The sequence below is a fragment of the Hypanus sabinus genome, chromosome 12 (genome assembly GCF_030144855.1).
Source record: "Hypanus sabinus isolate sHypSab1 chromosome 12, sHypSab1.hap1, whole genome shotgun sequence".
Classification (NCBI taxonomy): Eukaryota; Metazoa; Chordata; class Chondrichthyes; order Myliobatiformes; family Dasyatidae; genus Hypanus; species Hypanus sabinus.
Window position 1 is genome coordinate 107,419,888 of NC_082717.1, and position 16,680 is coordinate 107,436,567.

General features: G+C 44.6%; 1 protein-coding gene across 6 annotated transcripts in view; it reads right to left on the reverse strand.

Annotated features, from left to right (window-relative positions):
* LOC132403272 (epithelial cell-transforming sequence 2 oncogene-like) overlaps nt 1–16,680 on the reverse strand; it is a 120,030-nt gene that overhangs the window by 93,811 nt on the left and 9,539 nt on the right. For 5 of the 6 annotated variants that reach the window (XR_009515229.1, XR_009515230.1, XM_059986694.1 and 2 more), the window contains 3 exons: nt 11,866–11,978; nt 4,284–4,446; nt 2,219–2,462 (listed from right to left, as the gene is read on the reverse strand). Coding sequence is in view for 4 of the 6 variants with exons in the window: in XM_059986694.1 (XP_059842677.1) it covers nt 2,219–2,462; nt 4,284–4,446; nt 11,866–11,978 (520 nt within the window). In the remaining 2 variants the exon portion in view is untranslated. Of the gene's footprint in view, nt 1–2,218; nt 2,463–4,283; nt 4,447–11,865; nt 11,979–14,506; nt 15,675–16,680 lie in introns of all 6 variants that reach the window. The other variant, XM_059986698.1, reaches the window with a different exon arrangement.

Genomic DNA, 16,680 nt, shown 5'->3' on the forward strand with positions numbered 1-16,680 from the left:
GTGAGGAAGACTGCCAGAGCTTGCCGCGGCATCTGGACCGGCTGGAAAAACAGGCTGAAAAATGGCAGATGGAATTTAATGCAGAAAATTCCATGTGAGGTGTCTTACCAGTACTACACGGTGAGTGGCTAGGCTCTGAGGAGTGTGGTAGAACAGAGGGATCTGGGAACACAAGTCCATTGTTCGGTGAAAGTGGTGTCAGACGCAAATGGATAGCCTCGTAAAGAAAGCTTTTGGTACATTGGTCTTCATAAGTCAAAGTATTGAGTGCAAGAATTGAGAATTGTATAAGACAGTGATGAGGCCGAATTTGGAGTTTCATGTGCAGTTTTGGTCACTAACCTACAGAAAAGATGTAAGTAAGATTGAAAGAGTGCAGAGGAAGTTTACAAGGAGGTTGCCGGGGCTTGAGGGCCTGAGTTATAGGGAAAGGTTGAAAAGGTTATATCTTTATTCCCTAGAATGTAGAAGATAGAGGAGAAATTTGATAGAGGTATACAAAATTATGAGGGTTATAGATAGGGTAAATGCAAGCAGGCTTTTCTCATAGGTTGGGTGATATAACTAGATGTCAGGGGTTAAGGGTTAAAGGTGAACTGTTTAAGGAGAAGTAAGGGTGAACTTCTTCACTCGAAGGGTGGTAAGAGTGTGGAATGAGCTTCCAGTTATATGCTTGGAGGGGTATGGAGAGCAGTGGTCTGGGTGCAGGTTGATAGGACTAAGCTGTTAAGTGGTTCAGCCCAGATGAGATGGGTTAAAGGGCCTGTTTCTATGTGTATTGTTCAATATCTGTATGACTCTATGACTCTACAGCACAGACACAGGCCTTTGGCCCATCCAATTCATGCCAAATTGATATTCTGACTAGTCACAGTGCTCATCCACCATTTCTGCTGGCAGCTCGTCCCACACTCTGAGTGAAGAGGTTTCCCCTCAACTTCCCTTTGAACATTTCGCCTTTCACCCTTAACCCATCACCTCTAGTTGTATTCTCACTCAACCTCAGTGGAAAAAGCCTGCTTCCATATACCCTTCCTTAAGGTCAGGGTGGTCAGGGTAGCCAGGGGTGGTAATGGGGACAAGCTCCCACTATTAAAAGCTCCCAAGGGTGTGGGTCTCAAATAGCCTCTGACATCCAAGTCCAGCCATTGGCTTTTAAGGGTGGCTGAGCTACAAAGCCTGGTGGAATCATCTCTACTGATGGGAGAAGGGGCAAAGGCGGGTTACTGACACCTTAAAACCAGTCGCTTCGAGCAGATGGGGCTTGTCAGCTGTGGTTGGCAGCTCACCGAGAAGGAAAACTCTGCTCTCAAACCTCCACTGCCTTGCGACTATACCCACTCACGGGGAAGGCTTCGGGAATAAACCCCAAGGGCAAAATCCAGAGCCGGAATCCCTCAGGCAGTCTTACATTGAGTTCAGTACTGACTGGCAACTCCTGCGATGCTGATGGCACCAAACTGTATCAATCGTTCCTTTGGGTTCATCAGATGCTGGAGCTGGGGAGCTTGCTACCCGGGCAACGGCTTGCTCTCCGTATTGTACTGTTAGGCTTGTGTATCTAGACAGGTAGGATGCAATACCCATGGTCAACTGACCGACAGAGGCCTCAGACCCCTCATAATTTAGTATAGCTCTTATCAAATCTCCCTTCAATTTTTCAAGTAATAATGTCCTAATTGATTCAACCTTTCCCTATGATTCAGGTCCTCAAGTCTGGGCAACATCTTTGTCCGTATACGGATCAAGTTGCCAGAGAAAGTGGTAGAGGCAGGTGCAATAACAAGTTATTTATTGATTTAGTGTAGTCACACAGCTCAGTACAGGGCTTTCCAGCCCAACGAGCCGAGCTGCCCAGCGACCCACCAATTTAACCCTAGCCTAATCACAAAACAATTTATAATGGCCAATTGCCAGTAAGTCCTCAGACACTGGAAGGAAACTGGGACACCCAGAGGAATCCCACATGATCTACAAACTTTTTTACAGAGGACGCCGGAATTGAACTCCAAACTCCGATGCCCTGAGCTGTAATGGTGCTGCACTAATCGCTACACTACCCTGGCGCCCAAGGTCTTTGGATAGGAAAGGTGTAGAGGTATATGGAGCACAGACAGGCGAATGGGATTGGCTTCGATGGACAACTTGGTTGGCAGGGACCTGATGGGCCTGTTGCTTTCCTGTACGACTCAATGGACAATTGAATGTTAACCCTTACTTTTCTGCCGTGTTAGACGTTCCTGAATCCACCTCCTCAGCGACCTCTCACTCTGCCTCTCCAAAGTTGCCTCTTTGGGCTCAACGACAACCCCGTACACCCTGGCCGCCTCAGCTGGCGTGAGATAATCCAGGCTGCGGACACAGGCAATGTAGTGTCGCTTCCATGCCCCATACTCGTAGTCCGGGGGGCTGTAGGGTAGAAACCAGCCATGTTTCACACACTTGGGCATCCACAGACAGTCCTGGCAAGGAGACACATGGAATCACACAGCCACTCATTATCACAGAGTACTATACAGCACAGAAACAGACCCCTCACCCCATCCACTCTGTGCCAAACTGTTATTCTGACTAATGCCATCTACCTTGGCATGGACCATTTCTCTCCACCCATATACAAACTTCTCTTAAATGTCTCCATTCAACCCACATCCACCACCTGCTCGATCCACACTCACACAACCCTCTGAGTGTAGAAGTTGCCCCTCAAGGTCCCTTTAAATATTTCACCTTTCACATTAAGCCTATGACCTTGTCTCACCCAACCGCAGGGGATAAACCCTGCTTGCATTTACCCATCATAATTTTGTATACTTTTATCAAATCTCCTCTCAATCTTCTCAAGTCCAAATCTGTTCAACCTTTCCCTATAACTCATGTCATCTGGTCCCAGCAACATCCTTGTAAGTCTTCTCTGCGCTCTTTCTATCTCATTTACACCTGTCCTGCAGGTAGATGACCAAAACTGCACAGAGTACTCCAAATTACATCGACGTGGCTGTCTGACTTGCTGAGTTCCTCCAGCATTTAAAGATTAGATTAACTTTATTTTTCACATATACATCGAAACTACAGCGAAATGCATCATTTGCATCAACGACCAACACAGTTCGAAGTAGTCCACAAACATCACCGTGCTTCTGACTCAACTCCCCAACCCTAATCTGTATGTATGTCTTTGTAATATGTTTATTATATTGAGATACCCTGTGGATCAGCCTTGACAGGCCTTTCCAGCCCATCGAGCAGTGTCACTGAGCAACCCTCCGATTGTTATCCCTTGCCTAACTGTGGACAATTTACAATGACTGATTAACTGTCATATCTTTGGACTGTAGGAGGAAACCGGAGCACCCAGCTGAGACGCATGCCAGGATTGAAGTCCAAACTTTGATGCTCCGACCTGTAATAGCGTCGTGCTAACCAGCATCTCCCGTGGTGCCCTTTGGGTATATTTCTCCAGCAAACTGCTTGTTGCTCCTTGCAGACGGTGTCAGGGGTGGGACTGAACTGGGATTTCTCCCCCTGGAGCATCAGTAGCCCTGTGACTCTCTATCCTTATGGGAGAGACTTCGATGTGTGTGTGCCTGAGGACAGTAAAGCCCAGGAGCGGTTCCTAGCTGACCGGTCACATTCATAATCACCGCTAAACATCGGCCTTACCAAGTACACAAAATGGTGGAGGAACTCAGCGAGAGATGACAAACAGTCGATGCTGGCCAGCTTATCCCGTTTGATGGCTCTGAGCCTGTACTCGCTGGAGCTTAGGAGAATTAGGGGGGATCTCATTGGAAACTGCCAAATATTGAAAGCCCTGGATAGAGTCGATGTGGAGAAGATATCTCCTTTGATGGAGGAGTCGATCTGAGGGCACAGCGCAGAGTACGTCCCTCGCCTTTAGCCAGAGGGTGGTGAATTATTGCCAAAGATGGCTGAGAAGGCCAAGTCACTGGGTGTATTTAAAGCACAGGTTCTTGATTAATTAGGACATGAGGTTATAGGGAGAAGGCAGGAGAATGGGGTTGAGAGGGAGAGCTTATCAGGCATGATGGAATGGCAGAGCAGATTCGATGGGCCGAATGGCTCAATTTTGCTCCTATGTTTTATGGTCCTTATTCCCCTCCATAGATGCTGTCTGACCTGCTGAGTTCCTCCAGCATTTTGTGTGTGTGTTGCTCTGCATTTCCAGCCTCGTAAGAACCTTTTGTGTCCCTGTCCTCAGCACACAGCAGTGGAACAGAGTATTTCTGAAAACCTGGACCGGAGCCAGTAGGATAGCCGACCTGTTCAGTCAGGAATCGCCAGTGCCAGTTGACTTGAGAGGCCAAGCAGAGCTGTCTGGGACTCAAGAACGAGAAGACGTAGAGAGACAGGAAGCGGGGCATTACAGCAGTGAAGTCCACCTTGTCTATCGGGACAGCTTCAGTGAACCAATCCTGAGCAAACCTGCAACGAGAGCAGAAAATGCTGGAAACACTCAGAAGATCAGGCAGAGGCCGTGGAGGGAAAAACGGGGTCAATGTTCCTGCTCAATAATGTCCTTTTCAATACAGCTGAATCTGTAAACCCTCACTGCATCACAGTGGACGTGATCCTAATGAGGTAACCTTCCCAAAGCCTCAGGAAAGCAGCGATCATAAACAAAGACCCTCCCCACTCCAGACATTCTGTCTTCATCCCTCACCCATCCGGCAGAAGTTAGAAAACCCTGAAAGCACTCATCGCCGGGTTCAAGGACAACTTCCATTCAGGACCCACGTCACCAGGTTCAGGAACAATTATGACCCCTCAACCATCAGGCTGTTGAATTGGTGTGGATAATTTCACTCACCCCAACACTGAACTGAGTCCACAATCTACAGACTCACTTTGAAAGACTCGTGTTCTCAGTATTTTTCAGTTGAATTTCATATAATTATTCACTTGTAATTATATGTATGATTATAGTATTTAAATACAAGTATATTATATTATATCTATTTATTTATTGAGATACAGTTAGGACAGGCCCTTCCATGTTTGGGCACTGTGTTCAGCGTTCCCCCAGTTTAATCCGAGCCTAATCATGGAGCAACTTACAATGACCAATTAACCTACAAGTCTCCGGACTGTGGGAGGAAACCGGAGCACTCGGAGGAAAGCCACACGGTCACGGTCACTATGCTACCATGCCACACCAATATATGTTATTAGTTTATATGATATTCTGCATATTATAATATTATATTGTATATTATTTATGTGTTGGTATTTGCACAATTTGTATTCTTTTGCACATTAATTGTTTGTTAGTCTTTGTGTCTAGTTTTTCCATAAATTCTATTGTATTTTTTTATTTTACAATGAATGCCCACAGGTAAATGAATCCTAGAGTAGTCTATGGTGACACGTATGGACTTGGACTTGACTTCGCGTTATTACCAGACTCTTGACTGGACATCTAAAACAAGATGAATTCTTGATCTCACAATCTATGTCATTGTGACCCTTGCACTTTATCTGTCAACCTGCACTGGACTTTCTCTCGAGCTGTAACTCTTCCTTCGTATTTTTATTTGTACTTCCTGTGTTCTTATGTATGGAATGTTCTGTGTTATCTTATGTGTTCTGTCTGGATGGCCCACTGGCAAAACTTTACACTCTATCTCAGTACAGGTGACAATAATAAACCAATTTCAATCTCAGATCCAATTCCATAACCACCTCGGGGGCAGACAATAAAGATATAAGACCATACGACATAGGGATAGAATTAGGCCATTTGGCCCATCGAGTCTGCTCTACCAATCATGGGTGATCATTTTACCTCTCCTCAGCCCCACTCCCCGACCTTCTTCTCATAACTTTTGATGCTGTGTCTAATCAAGAACCTATCAAGCTCTGCCTTAAATACACCCCATCGACCTGGCCTCCACAGCTGCCTGTGGCAACAAATTCCACAAATTCACTACCCTCTAACTAAAGAAATTTCTCTGCATCTCTGTTTCAAAAGGACACCTAACTATCCTGAGGCTATACACAAAAATACAACTGCAGATGCTGTGGATCAAAGAATACGTACACAATGCTGGAAGAACTCAGCAGGCCAGGCAGCATCCGTGAGAAAAGAGTAGCCAACGTTTCGGGCCATTCCTGATGAAGGGTCTCAGCCCGAAACGTTGGCTACTCTTTTCTCACGGATGCTGTCTGGCCTGCTGAGTTCTTCCAGCGTTGTGTACGTATCCTGAGGCTCTGCCTTCTTGTCCTAGACTCCCCCACACATCTACTCTGTCTAGACCTTTCAGCATTCGAAAGGTTTCAGTGAGATTCCCCCCACCCCCACCACCTTCATCCTTTTAAATTCCGGTGAGTACCCAGAGCCATCAAACGTTCCTTGAATGACAACCCTATCATTCCCTGAATCATTCCTGTGAACATCCTCTGAACCCTTTCCAATGCCAGCACATCTGTTCTTAGATAAGAAACCCGAAACTGTTCATGGTATTCAAGGTAAGGCTTCACCAGTGCCTTATAAAGCCTCAGCATCACATCGCTGCTCTTGAATTCCAGACCTCTTTAAATGAATGCTAACATTGCATTTTCCTTCCTCACGACCAACTCGACATGCTATTTAGCCTTTAGGGTGTTCTGCACAAGGACTCCCCCAAGTCCCTTTGCATCTCAGATTTTTGGATTTTCTCCCTGTTTAGAAAATAGTCCGCACATTTATTTCTACTACCAAAGTGCATGATCATGCATTTTCCAACGTTGTATTTCATTTGCCACTTTCTTGCCCATTCTTCTAATTTGTTGAAGTCCTACAGTCTGTTTCCTCAACACTACCTGCCCTCTACTAATCTTTGTATCATCTGCAAACTTGGCAACAAAACCATCTATTCCAACATCTAAATCATTTATATACAGTATAAAAAGAAGTGGTCCTAACATTGACCCCTGTGGAACACCATTACTCAGTGGCAGTCATTGAGGAAACCATGCTGACTTTGTCCTATCTTGTCCTGTGTTACCCAGTACTCAATAACCTCATCCTTAACACCTGTCTCTAACATCTTCCTAACTACTGAGGTCAGGCTAACTGGTCTATAATTTCCTTTCTGCTGCCTTCCTCCTTTCTTAAAGAGTGGAGTGACATTTGCAATTTTCCAGTCCTCTGACACCATGCGAGAGTCCAATGATATTTGAAAGATCATTACTAATGCTTCTACAATCTCTAACGTTACCTGTTTCAGAACCCTAGGGGGCAGATCATCTGGTCTGGGTGACTATGTACCCTTAGGTCTTTCAGCTTTTTGAGCACCTTCTCCCTTGCAATAAGGACTGCACTCACTTCTCTTCCCTCACACCCTTCAACATCTGGCACAATGCTAGTGTCTTCCACAGTGAAGACTGGTGCAAAATACTCACTTTGAATTGAATTGACTTTATTTCTTACATCCTTCACGTACATGAGGAGTAAAAATCTTTACGTAGCATCTCTGTCTAAATGTGCAATGTGCAATTTATAGTAATTTGCAATAAATAGTATGTACAATAGAACAGTCAATATAACATAGAAGTACAATTGTATCAGGTTGAATTAATCAGTCTGGTGACTTGGGACCCCAGTAATCCTTTGGGCCCTTATTACACACCTGTCTCTGTAAATGTCCTGAATAGTTCATCAGCCATCTCCCTGTCCCCGTCATTATTTCTCCAGCATCATTTTCTAACGGTCCTATATCCATTCTCATCTCTCCTTTATTTTTTTACTTACTTGAAAAAGCTTTTACTATCTACTTTGATATTGTTTGCCAGCTTGCATTAATATTTCATCATTTCCCTCCTGATGATTCTTTTAGTTGCTCTCTGTAGGTTATAAAGGCTTCCCAATCCTCTTTCTTCCATTACTTTTTACATTAGTTTTGACGTCCCTTGTCAGCCGCGGTTGTACTATTTTGCCATTTGAGTATCTCTTCATTTTTGGAATGCATCTATCCTGCCCCTTCCTCATTTTTCCAGAAACTCAAGCCATTGCTGATCTTCTGTCATCCCTGGCAGCATCTCCTTCCAATTTACTTTGTCTAACTCCTCCCATACCACTGTAATTTCCTTTACTCCACTGAAATACTGCTACATCTGACTTCACTTCCTCCCTATCAAATTTCAAGTTGAACTCAATCATATTGTGATCACTGGTTCCTAAGGGTTCTTTTACTTTAAGCTCCCTAATCACCTCCAGTTCATTACATAACACCCAATCCAGTTTAGCTGATCCTCTAGCAAGCTCATTGACAAACTGCTCTAAAAAGTCATCGCGTAGGCATTCAACAAACTCACTCTCTTGAGATCCATTTCCAAACTGATTTTCCAAATCAACCTGAATGTTGAAATTTCCTATGACTATCATAACATTGCCCTTTTGACAAGCCTTTTCTATTTCCTGTTGTAATCTGTGGTCCACATCCCAGCCACTGTTGGGAGGTCTATACTGTACATAACTGCCATCAGGGTCCTTTTACCCTGGCAGTTTCTTAACTCAACCCACAAAGATTCAATATCTTTTGATCCTATGTCACATCTTTCTACTGATCAGATGCTATTCTTTACCAGCAGAGCCACACCTCTGCCTACCTTCCTATCCCTCTGATACAACATGTAACCTTGGACATTCAGCTCCCAACTACAACCATCCTTCAGCCATGATTCAGTGATGGTCTCAACATCATACCTGGCAATCTGTAATAGTGCAACGAGATCATCTGCCTTATTTCTTATACTCCGTGCTTTAAAATATCACAGTTGGAGCACTGTATTTGCTACGCTTTTTGATTCTGCATCTCTAATGCACTGATACTCATCCTGCTGGCTGCAATTATGTCCTATCATCCACCTGCCCTTCCTGACAGTCTGACTGCACAATATCTTTACTTTTTTACCATCTGTCCTATACTGAATCCCTTCACTCCAGTTCCCACACCTCTGCCAGATTATTTTAAACGCTCCCCAACAGCCCTAGCATGCCTGTCGTAAGAATATTCGTTCCCCTCAGATTCAGGTATAACCCGTCACTTTTGAACAGGTCATACCTGCCACAGAAGAGATCCCAATGATCCAAGAACCTGAAGCCCTGCCCCCAACACCAGCTTCTCAGCCACACATTAATTTGCCAAATCATCCTGTTTTTACCCTCATTGGTGCATGGTGCAGGCAGAAATCCCGAAAATTGCTACCTGGGAAGTCCTGCTTCTCAGCTTTCCGTGGGAGCAGAATAGGGCCATTCAGCCCATCAAGTATGCTTTGCCATTCCATCATGACTGGTTTATTATCCCTCTCAACTCCATTCTCTTGCCTTCTTCCTGTAACCTTTGACACCCTTACTAATCAAGAACCTGAGCTTTAAGTATACTCATTGACTTGGCATCCGCAGCTGTCTGCGGCAATGAATTCCATAGATTCACTACCCCTTGGCTAAATAAATTCCTCCTCATCTCTGTTCTAAATGGACATTCCTCTAATCTGAGTCAGTGCCCACCCATCTAAACATCCTCTCCACATTCACTCTATCTAGGCCTTTCAATATTTGATAGGTTTCAATGAGATCCCCCCCTCATTCTTCTAAATTCCAGTGAGTAGAGGCCCAGAGTCATCAAACACTCATCATATGTTAACCCTTTCATTCCTGGAATCATTCTCATGAACTGCCTGTGGACCCTCCCCAACGCCAGCACACCCCTTCTTAGATAAAGGTCCAAAACTGCTCACAATATTCAACGTGTGGTCTGACCAATGGCTGATAAAGCCTCAGCATTACATCTTTCCTCTTATATTTAGTCCTCTCGAAGTGAATGCTAACATTGCATTTGCATTCCTCATCACCAACTCAACCTGCAAGATAACCTTTAGGGAATCCTGCACAGGAGCTCCCAAGTCCCTTTGCACCTCGAATTTTTGAATTTTCTTCCCATTTAGAAAATTGTCTCTGCCTTTGTTCCTTCTCCTAAACTGCATGTCCATAGACTTCCTGACACCATACTCCATCTGCCACTTTGCCCATTCTCACCATCTAAGACACTGCTTCATCACTACCTGCCCCTCCACCTACAGTGGTGCTAGAAAGTTTGTGAACTCTGTAGAATTTTCTCTATTTCTCCATAGATATGATCTAAAAAGTGATCAGATCTTCACATGTTCTAAAATTAGATAAAGAGAGCCCAATTAAATAAATAACTCTAAAAACATTATACTTGTACATTTATTTACTAAGAAAAATGATCCAATATTACACATATTTGTTGGAAAAAGTATGTGAACCTCTGGGGTAATGCCTTCTGCAAAAGCTACTGGGAGTCAGGTGTTCCAGTCAACGAGATGAGGTTGGAGATGTGGGTTGTAGAGGTGTCCTGCCCCATAAAAGACACAGAAAGTCAGGTTACTGTCAGAACCCGCTCTTCTTAATAAATATCTCTTTACGTCTAAAAGGACTCAATCAAAGCAACCTTCAGAGGACCTTAGAAGAAGAATTGTAAAGATGCATGAAGCTGGAAAAGGCTACTAAAGCTTTTCCAAAGACCTGAGTGTCTTTAGATGTGATCAGTAAGAAAAATTGTCCTGAAGAAACTCAGTACTGTAGCTACTCTGATAGGAATGGGAGTCCTGCAAAGATCACACCAAGAGCACAACATGCAATGCTGAAAGAGGTGAAAAAGAACCCAAAAGACCTACAGAAGTTTCCAGAACTTGCTAAAGTCTCTGTTCATGTGTCCACTATAAGAAAAACACTGAACAAGAATTGTGTTCATGGAAGAAACCACCGCTTTCCAAAAAAATCACTGCTGCACATCTCAAGTTTGCAAAAGACCACCTGGATGTTCTACAACACTTCTGGGACAATGTTCTGTGAACAGATGAGACAAAAGTTGAATGGACTTTTATGCACACTACTATGTTTGAAGGAAAAATGGCACTGCACACCAACACCAAAACTTCATCCCAACTACGAAGCATGGTGGAAGGAGCATCATGGTTTGGGGCTGCTTTGCTGCCTCGGGGCCTGAACAGCCCGCAATCGTTGAGGCAACAATGAATTCAAAATTGTATCAAGACATTTTGCAGGAGAACATCAGGGTAGCCTAAATAGAAAATGGATAATGCAACAAGACAGTGATCCGAAAGACAAGAGTAAATCAACAACAAAATGGCTTAAAAAGAAGAAAATTCATGTTTTGGAATGACCGAGTCAAAGTCCTGACCTTAATCCTATAGAAATGTTGTGGAAGGACCTGAAACAAGCAGTTCATGCAAGGAAGCCCACCAACATCCCAGAATTGAACTGGTTTTTGAGGAGGAATAACCTAAAATTCCTCCAAACCGATGTGCAGGACTGATCAACAGTTACCGGAAATGATTAGTTAAAGTTATTGTTGTACAAGAGGGTAGGGGAAGGTCAAACCAGTTACAGAAAATACAAGTTAACATACTTTTTCCAACAAATACATACAATATTGGAACATTTTTCTCAATAAATAAATTAACAAGTATAATGTTATTTGTGTTACTTATTTAATTGGGTTCTCTTATCTAGTTTTAGGACTTGCATGAAGATATGATCATATTTATGCAGAGATAGAGAAAAGGGTCACAACCTTCTAGCACCACTATATCTTCATATCGTCTGCAAACTTGGCCACAAAACCATCAATTCTGTATTCCAAATCATTAAGGTACAACACAGAAAGGAGTGGTACCAACACCGACCTCTGCAGAATGCCACTAGTCACCAGCAGCCAGCCAGAGAAGACACCTTTTATTCCCAGTCTTTGTGTCCTGACAATCTACACAACGGTGAAAATATTACTTCTATCGGACCATGGCTTTGTTAGTACTTACTTGAGCTGTGATTTGGTGCAATGCTTTAAAATACTGTGGATAAACTGTTTTCTCTGTTTGTCGGTCCACAGGTCAAACCAATGACCCACAAGGGTCACTCTCTCTTCAAAAAGCTGCAAGAGAAGGAGGTTGGTAATCTGTTAAGAGTGGTCAGAGTTTTCTTCCGACCGGTTGGTAGGTGTGCAGGTTTTCACAAATAAAATGGTGCAAGTGTTTTATGTTTAAGAAAAGCCACAACAACTCATTTATTGTACTCCAAACAAAAAGAGCAGTAAAAATAATTCACATAATTACGTCACCACGTCAAACCAGCCTCTTAAAGTGAAACCCCAACTCAATGTCAGTGGCTGTGAATTATGTGCATTTCTCCCAATTACATGACCCCTCACAGACACCCCCACCCCCAAAATTCATGAAAACCAGCATTGCAAGCTTGTCTGGAGCTTGGACGAGCTGCCTGGCTCGGGTCCTGTGTTCCATGGGCTGAGTAACGGCAGGTGCCCCTGGCTCATCCAGAGGTGCATTGGCATGCTCATGGTCATGTTGTGATGCCAGGAGCATGGTAAGGGAATCCCCCAAATCTTGGTGGGCCAGTTTAAGGCAATCTACAAAAATACATTCAGGTTTAACCTTCTTATCTATGATGAAAGTCTTTTCTCTCCATTCCAAGATGCAATACAGGCCATTGTAAGGGGGCCTAAAGGGATGTTGGTATGTTGGATGTTGGTCACCAATCATGGTGGTCAAAAACAAATGAGGCAGAGTGTAAGTCAACAGGAACCCAAGACTGCTGTTCGCCATGATGGTGAAAAGGATTGAATTTACTGAGGAGGGTGGAACGTTGTTGAGACACTGACCAGGCGGTCGTGGCATCCAAAATGAAATCACCTGGCACTCGTACCGGCTGCCCAGATACCAACTCAGCTATGGACGACTGCAGGTTCTCTTTTGGAGCCGTTCTGAGCCCCAACAAGACCCAGAGGAGACCATCATGTTACCATTCATCAGTCAGGAAAGCCCTCAGAGCAGTCTTTAAGAGGTGGTGAAACTGCTCACTTAGGCCGTTGGGGTGAGGGAGATACACCGCCTCTGGCCACCTGACTGCATAAGGCCACGGCATCATTTTTCTCCTTGTTATGCTGTGAACTCTGATATGTCAGCCAGTTAGCGTTGTTGCCGTGCAGACCAAGGGTCTGATATTTGACCTTCGTGTGTCCAAGGGGTTTGTGGTCAATAAACGCTGTGAAATGGTGACCCTTTAGAAGAAAATGCAAATGGTGGACTGCCAGAGAGAGACTGAGAAGCTGACGATCAAATGTGCTGTACTTCCTCTTGGGGATACGGAGCTGGCGGTTGAAGGTGAGCGACTGCCCCTCACCTCCAATCAACTGCTCATGCACAGCACCCTCAGCGTAGTCAGTAGTAATGGCTATAGGTAGGGAGTGGGTGCCCCAGTAGGGTCACATTGGAAAGAGCTCATTTGGTGTCATCAAATGCCCTGGTCATTTCCGCTGACCAGTCAAGCACGTGATTAGAGGTATTGCCTTTAAGCACTCTATACGGGGGGAGCATAAGTTCAGCAGCTCGCGGAATGAAGCAGTGATAAAAACTCCTGTAGTTTTTTAGTAGTGCGGGGCAGTGGGAAATCCTTAATAGCCACTACTTTTGATGGCAGGGATTTCGCGCCTTCCGCAGAGTTGTGATGGCTGAGAAAAGTCAATGGTTGACAACCCAAGCTGGCATTTAGCAGGGTTAATAATCAACCTGCGTTGGCTTAAGCAACAGAAACGTGTGCGGAGATGAGATACGTGTTCACATTTGGATGCACTGGCAACAAGTACAATTAAAGGTACAAGTACAATCATCTAGGTAAATTAAAAGATCCAAATCTTTTCATACAAAGTCTATCAGCTGTTGGAAAGTCTGTGCTGCAATTTCCAGCCCAAGTGGCATGCTCAGAAATTCAAAAAGGCCAAACGGGGATATCACAGCCGTTTTGGGAATGTCCTCTGAGCATACAGGCCCCTGACGGTTGCCCCTAACTACATCGGCTTTGGAAAAAATTAACTTTCTTGCTAAATGTGCTGAAAAGTCTTGAGTGTGTGGGGCCGGATAACAAACGGGAGTAGTGGTCTTGTTAAAGTCATCGCCACATGGGTGGCAGCCACCATTGGACTTGGGGACCATATGGAGAGGTGAAGCCCAGGGGATGTTCGACCAGCGTATAATGTCAAGTCTTTCCACATGGGCAAACTCAGCCTTGAGGTTGCCAACTTTTCTGGGTACAGCCCATGGGCACAGGCATGGACTGGTGGGCCAGTTGTGGAAGTGGGGTGCATGCACTTGATAGAGTCATTTTGGGGAACATACTGGGGGAGCAGGGTAACAACCCAAAGCCATTGACATCCACAAGCTGGCAGTTCTTAAAACTGACCAACAGTCCTTGGGTACATAGGCAATCTGCATCAAACAGATGTCTAGCCACTTTAGCCAGGACAAAATTCCATGCACTGCCCACTGCATCAAGCAGAGTGTCACCCATTGTGTCCTGCGTCTGGATCCTGCTGCCGTTGGCGGCCTCCAGCCAGGTTTTGTCACTCTTTGCTTTCTCATCAGTAGGCGATGCTGGCAGCACACTCACTTGAGCACCTGTGTCACACAGGAAACGTTGCCCTGAAAGAGTATCTGTGATGAACAGTGGATGACCGTGGCAGCTGGAACCCATGGTGTTCACAGACCTCCAATGTCCCAATGTGCTGGCAATGTCAAAGCTTCAAAGTGGTCGGCACTTCCTAGCGTTCGTACTGAAGTGAGGCATGGTAAAACCACAGGCCTGGTGTCGTCTGCTTTGTAGTTGCATGTGTCGTTATGTTGGGGGCCTTGCTGATTGGGCTTATTGAGGTAGAGAAAGGAGGAGGAATGATGCATCGCTGCCTAGTTGAGTGTAGACTATCAACCATTTTACAAGTTCCCGATAGACCTTCTCAGGTACATTAGTGAGGGATGTGTGAACTTGATCAGGCACTTGTTGTGTGGAGAATTCTTTAAAAATGAAACAAGGGTGGTGATTTCCCAGGAGGGACAGTATGTGGTCCATTAGCTCCAACGGCCTAGCATCTGGCACGCTCAGACTCTGATAGCCCAAAAGTCTGTAAAAGGTGAGTGTTTAGTGATCGGTAATTATCGTGTCTAGGTGGGTGCTCATATAGACTCACCACTCTCACAGCCGTAGAGTTACTGAGCAATGTTTGGTGTTGTCAGCAGTGATTTCTCACAGCGTGAATTGTACTGCAGCCTGTACAAACCAAGCGATGGCATTTTGCTCCCAAAGCTCCAGCAAGTTTCAAAGCGACAGCATTGGCTGACATGTCCAATAACTTCAGAATCGTCCTAGAGCATTGGGGTCACCAAAGTAGGTTTTCACAAATAAGATGGTGTGAGCCATATTATGTTTAAAGTACCCATAACAATTCAGTTATTGTACCCCAAACACTGAACACCAAGCACCGTAATTATGTCATACTGTCAGACTAGCCTCTTAAAGATAAACCCTAACTCAATGTCAGCGGTTGTACATTTCCACCAATTGTGTTACCCTGCAGTGGGGCAGGACGTCAGTAGAGGGAGCCGGCGGCCTGTCGGTGTAATGAGCCGGCAGGCCTCTAGGTGGAACTCCAACACTATGTATGCATGCGAGAGGCGCGAAACGATTAGGAAATTTCAGAATCACGATTCCAGATTCCTCATTCAAGATTCTTCAGTACACGAGCGTCAAGGAGAACAAACTAATTGTTACTCGGGATCCGATGCTGCATGAAGAAACATAAAAACCTCAATAAAAAACACAATAGATACAAATATAAAAGCAATCCTATAACACACAATGTACAAGTAACGATTCTACAGTAATTCGTTTTATTAGAGATATGGTGTGGAACAGGCCCTTCTGGCCCAACAAGATGTGCTTCTCAGCAACTCACCTATTTAACCTGAGGGACAACTTACAATGACCAATTAACCTGCTAACTAGTATGTCTTTGGACTATAAGACCATAAGAACACAAGATATAGGAACAGAAGTAGGCCATTCGGCCCATCGAGTCTGCTCTGCCATTCAATCACAGGCTGATCCACTTCATCCAGTCATCCCCATTTCCCTGCCTTCTCCCCATACCCTTTGATGCCCTGGCTAATCAAGAATCTATCAATCTCTGCCTTAAACACACACAATGACTTGGCCTCCACAGCCGTTCATGGCAACAAATTCCACAGATTTACCGCCCTCTGACTAAAGTAATTTTTCAGTATCTCAGTTCTAAAAAGACGTCGTTCAGTCCTGAAGTCATCCCCTCTTGTCCTAGACTCCCCTACCAAGGGAAATAACTTTGCCATATCTAATCTGTTCAGGCCTTTCAATATTTGGAATGTTTCTATGAGATCCCCCTCCCACCCCTACCATTCTCCTGAACTCCAGGGAATACCAGGCATTCCTCATGTGGTAACCCTTTCATTCCTGGAATCATTCTCGTGAACCCTCTCCAATGCCAGCATATCCTTTCTAAAATAAGGAACCCAAAACTGCACACAATACTCTGTGTAGTCTCATGAGTGCCTTATAGAGCCTCAACATCACATCTCTGCTTTTATATTGTATACCTCTAGAAATGAATGCCATCATTGCATTCTCCTTCTTCACAACCGACTCAACCTGGAGGTTAACCTTTAGGGTATCCTGCACAAGGACTCCCAAATCCCTTTGCATCTCTGCATTTCGAATTCTCCCCATCTAAATAATTGTCTGCCCTTCTTATTTCT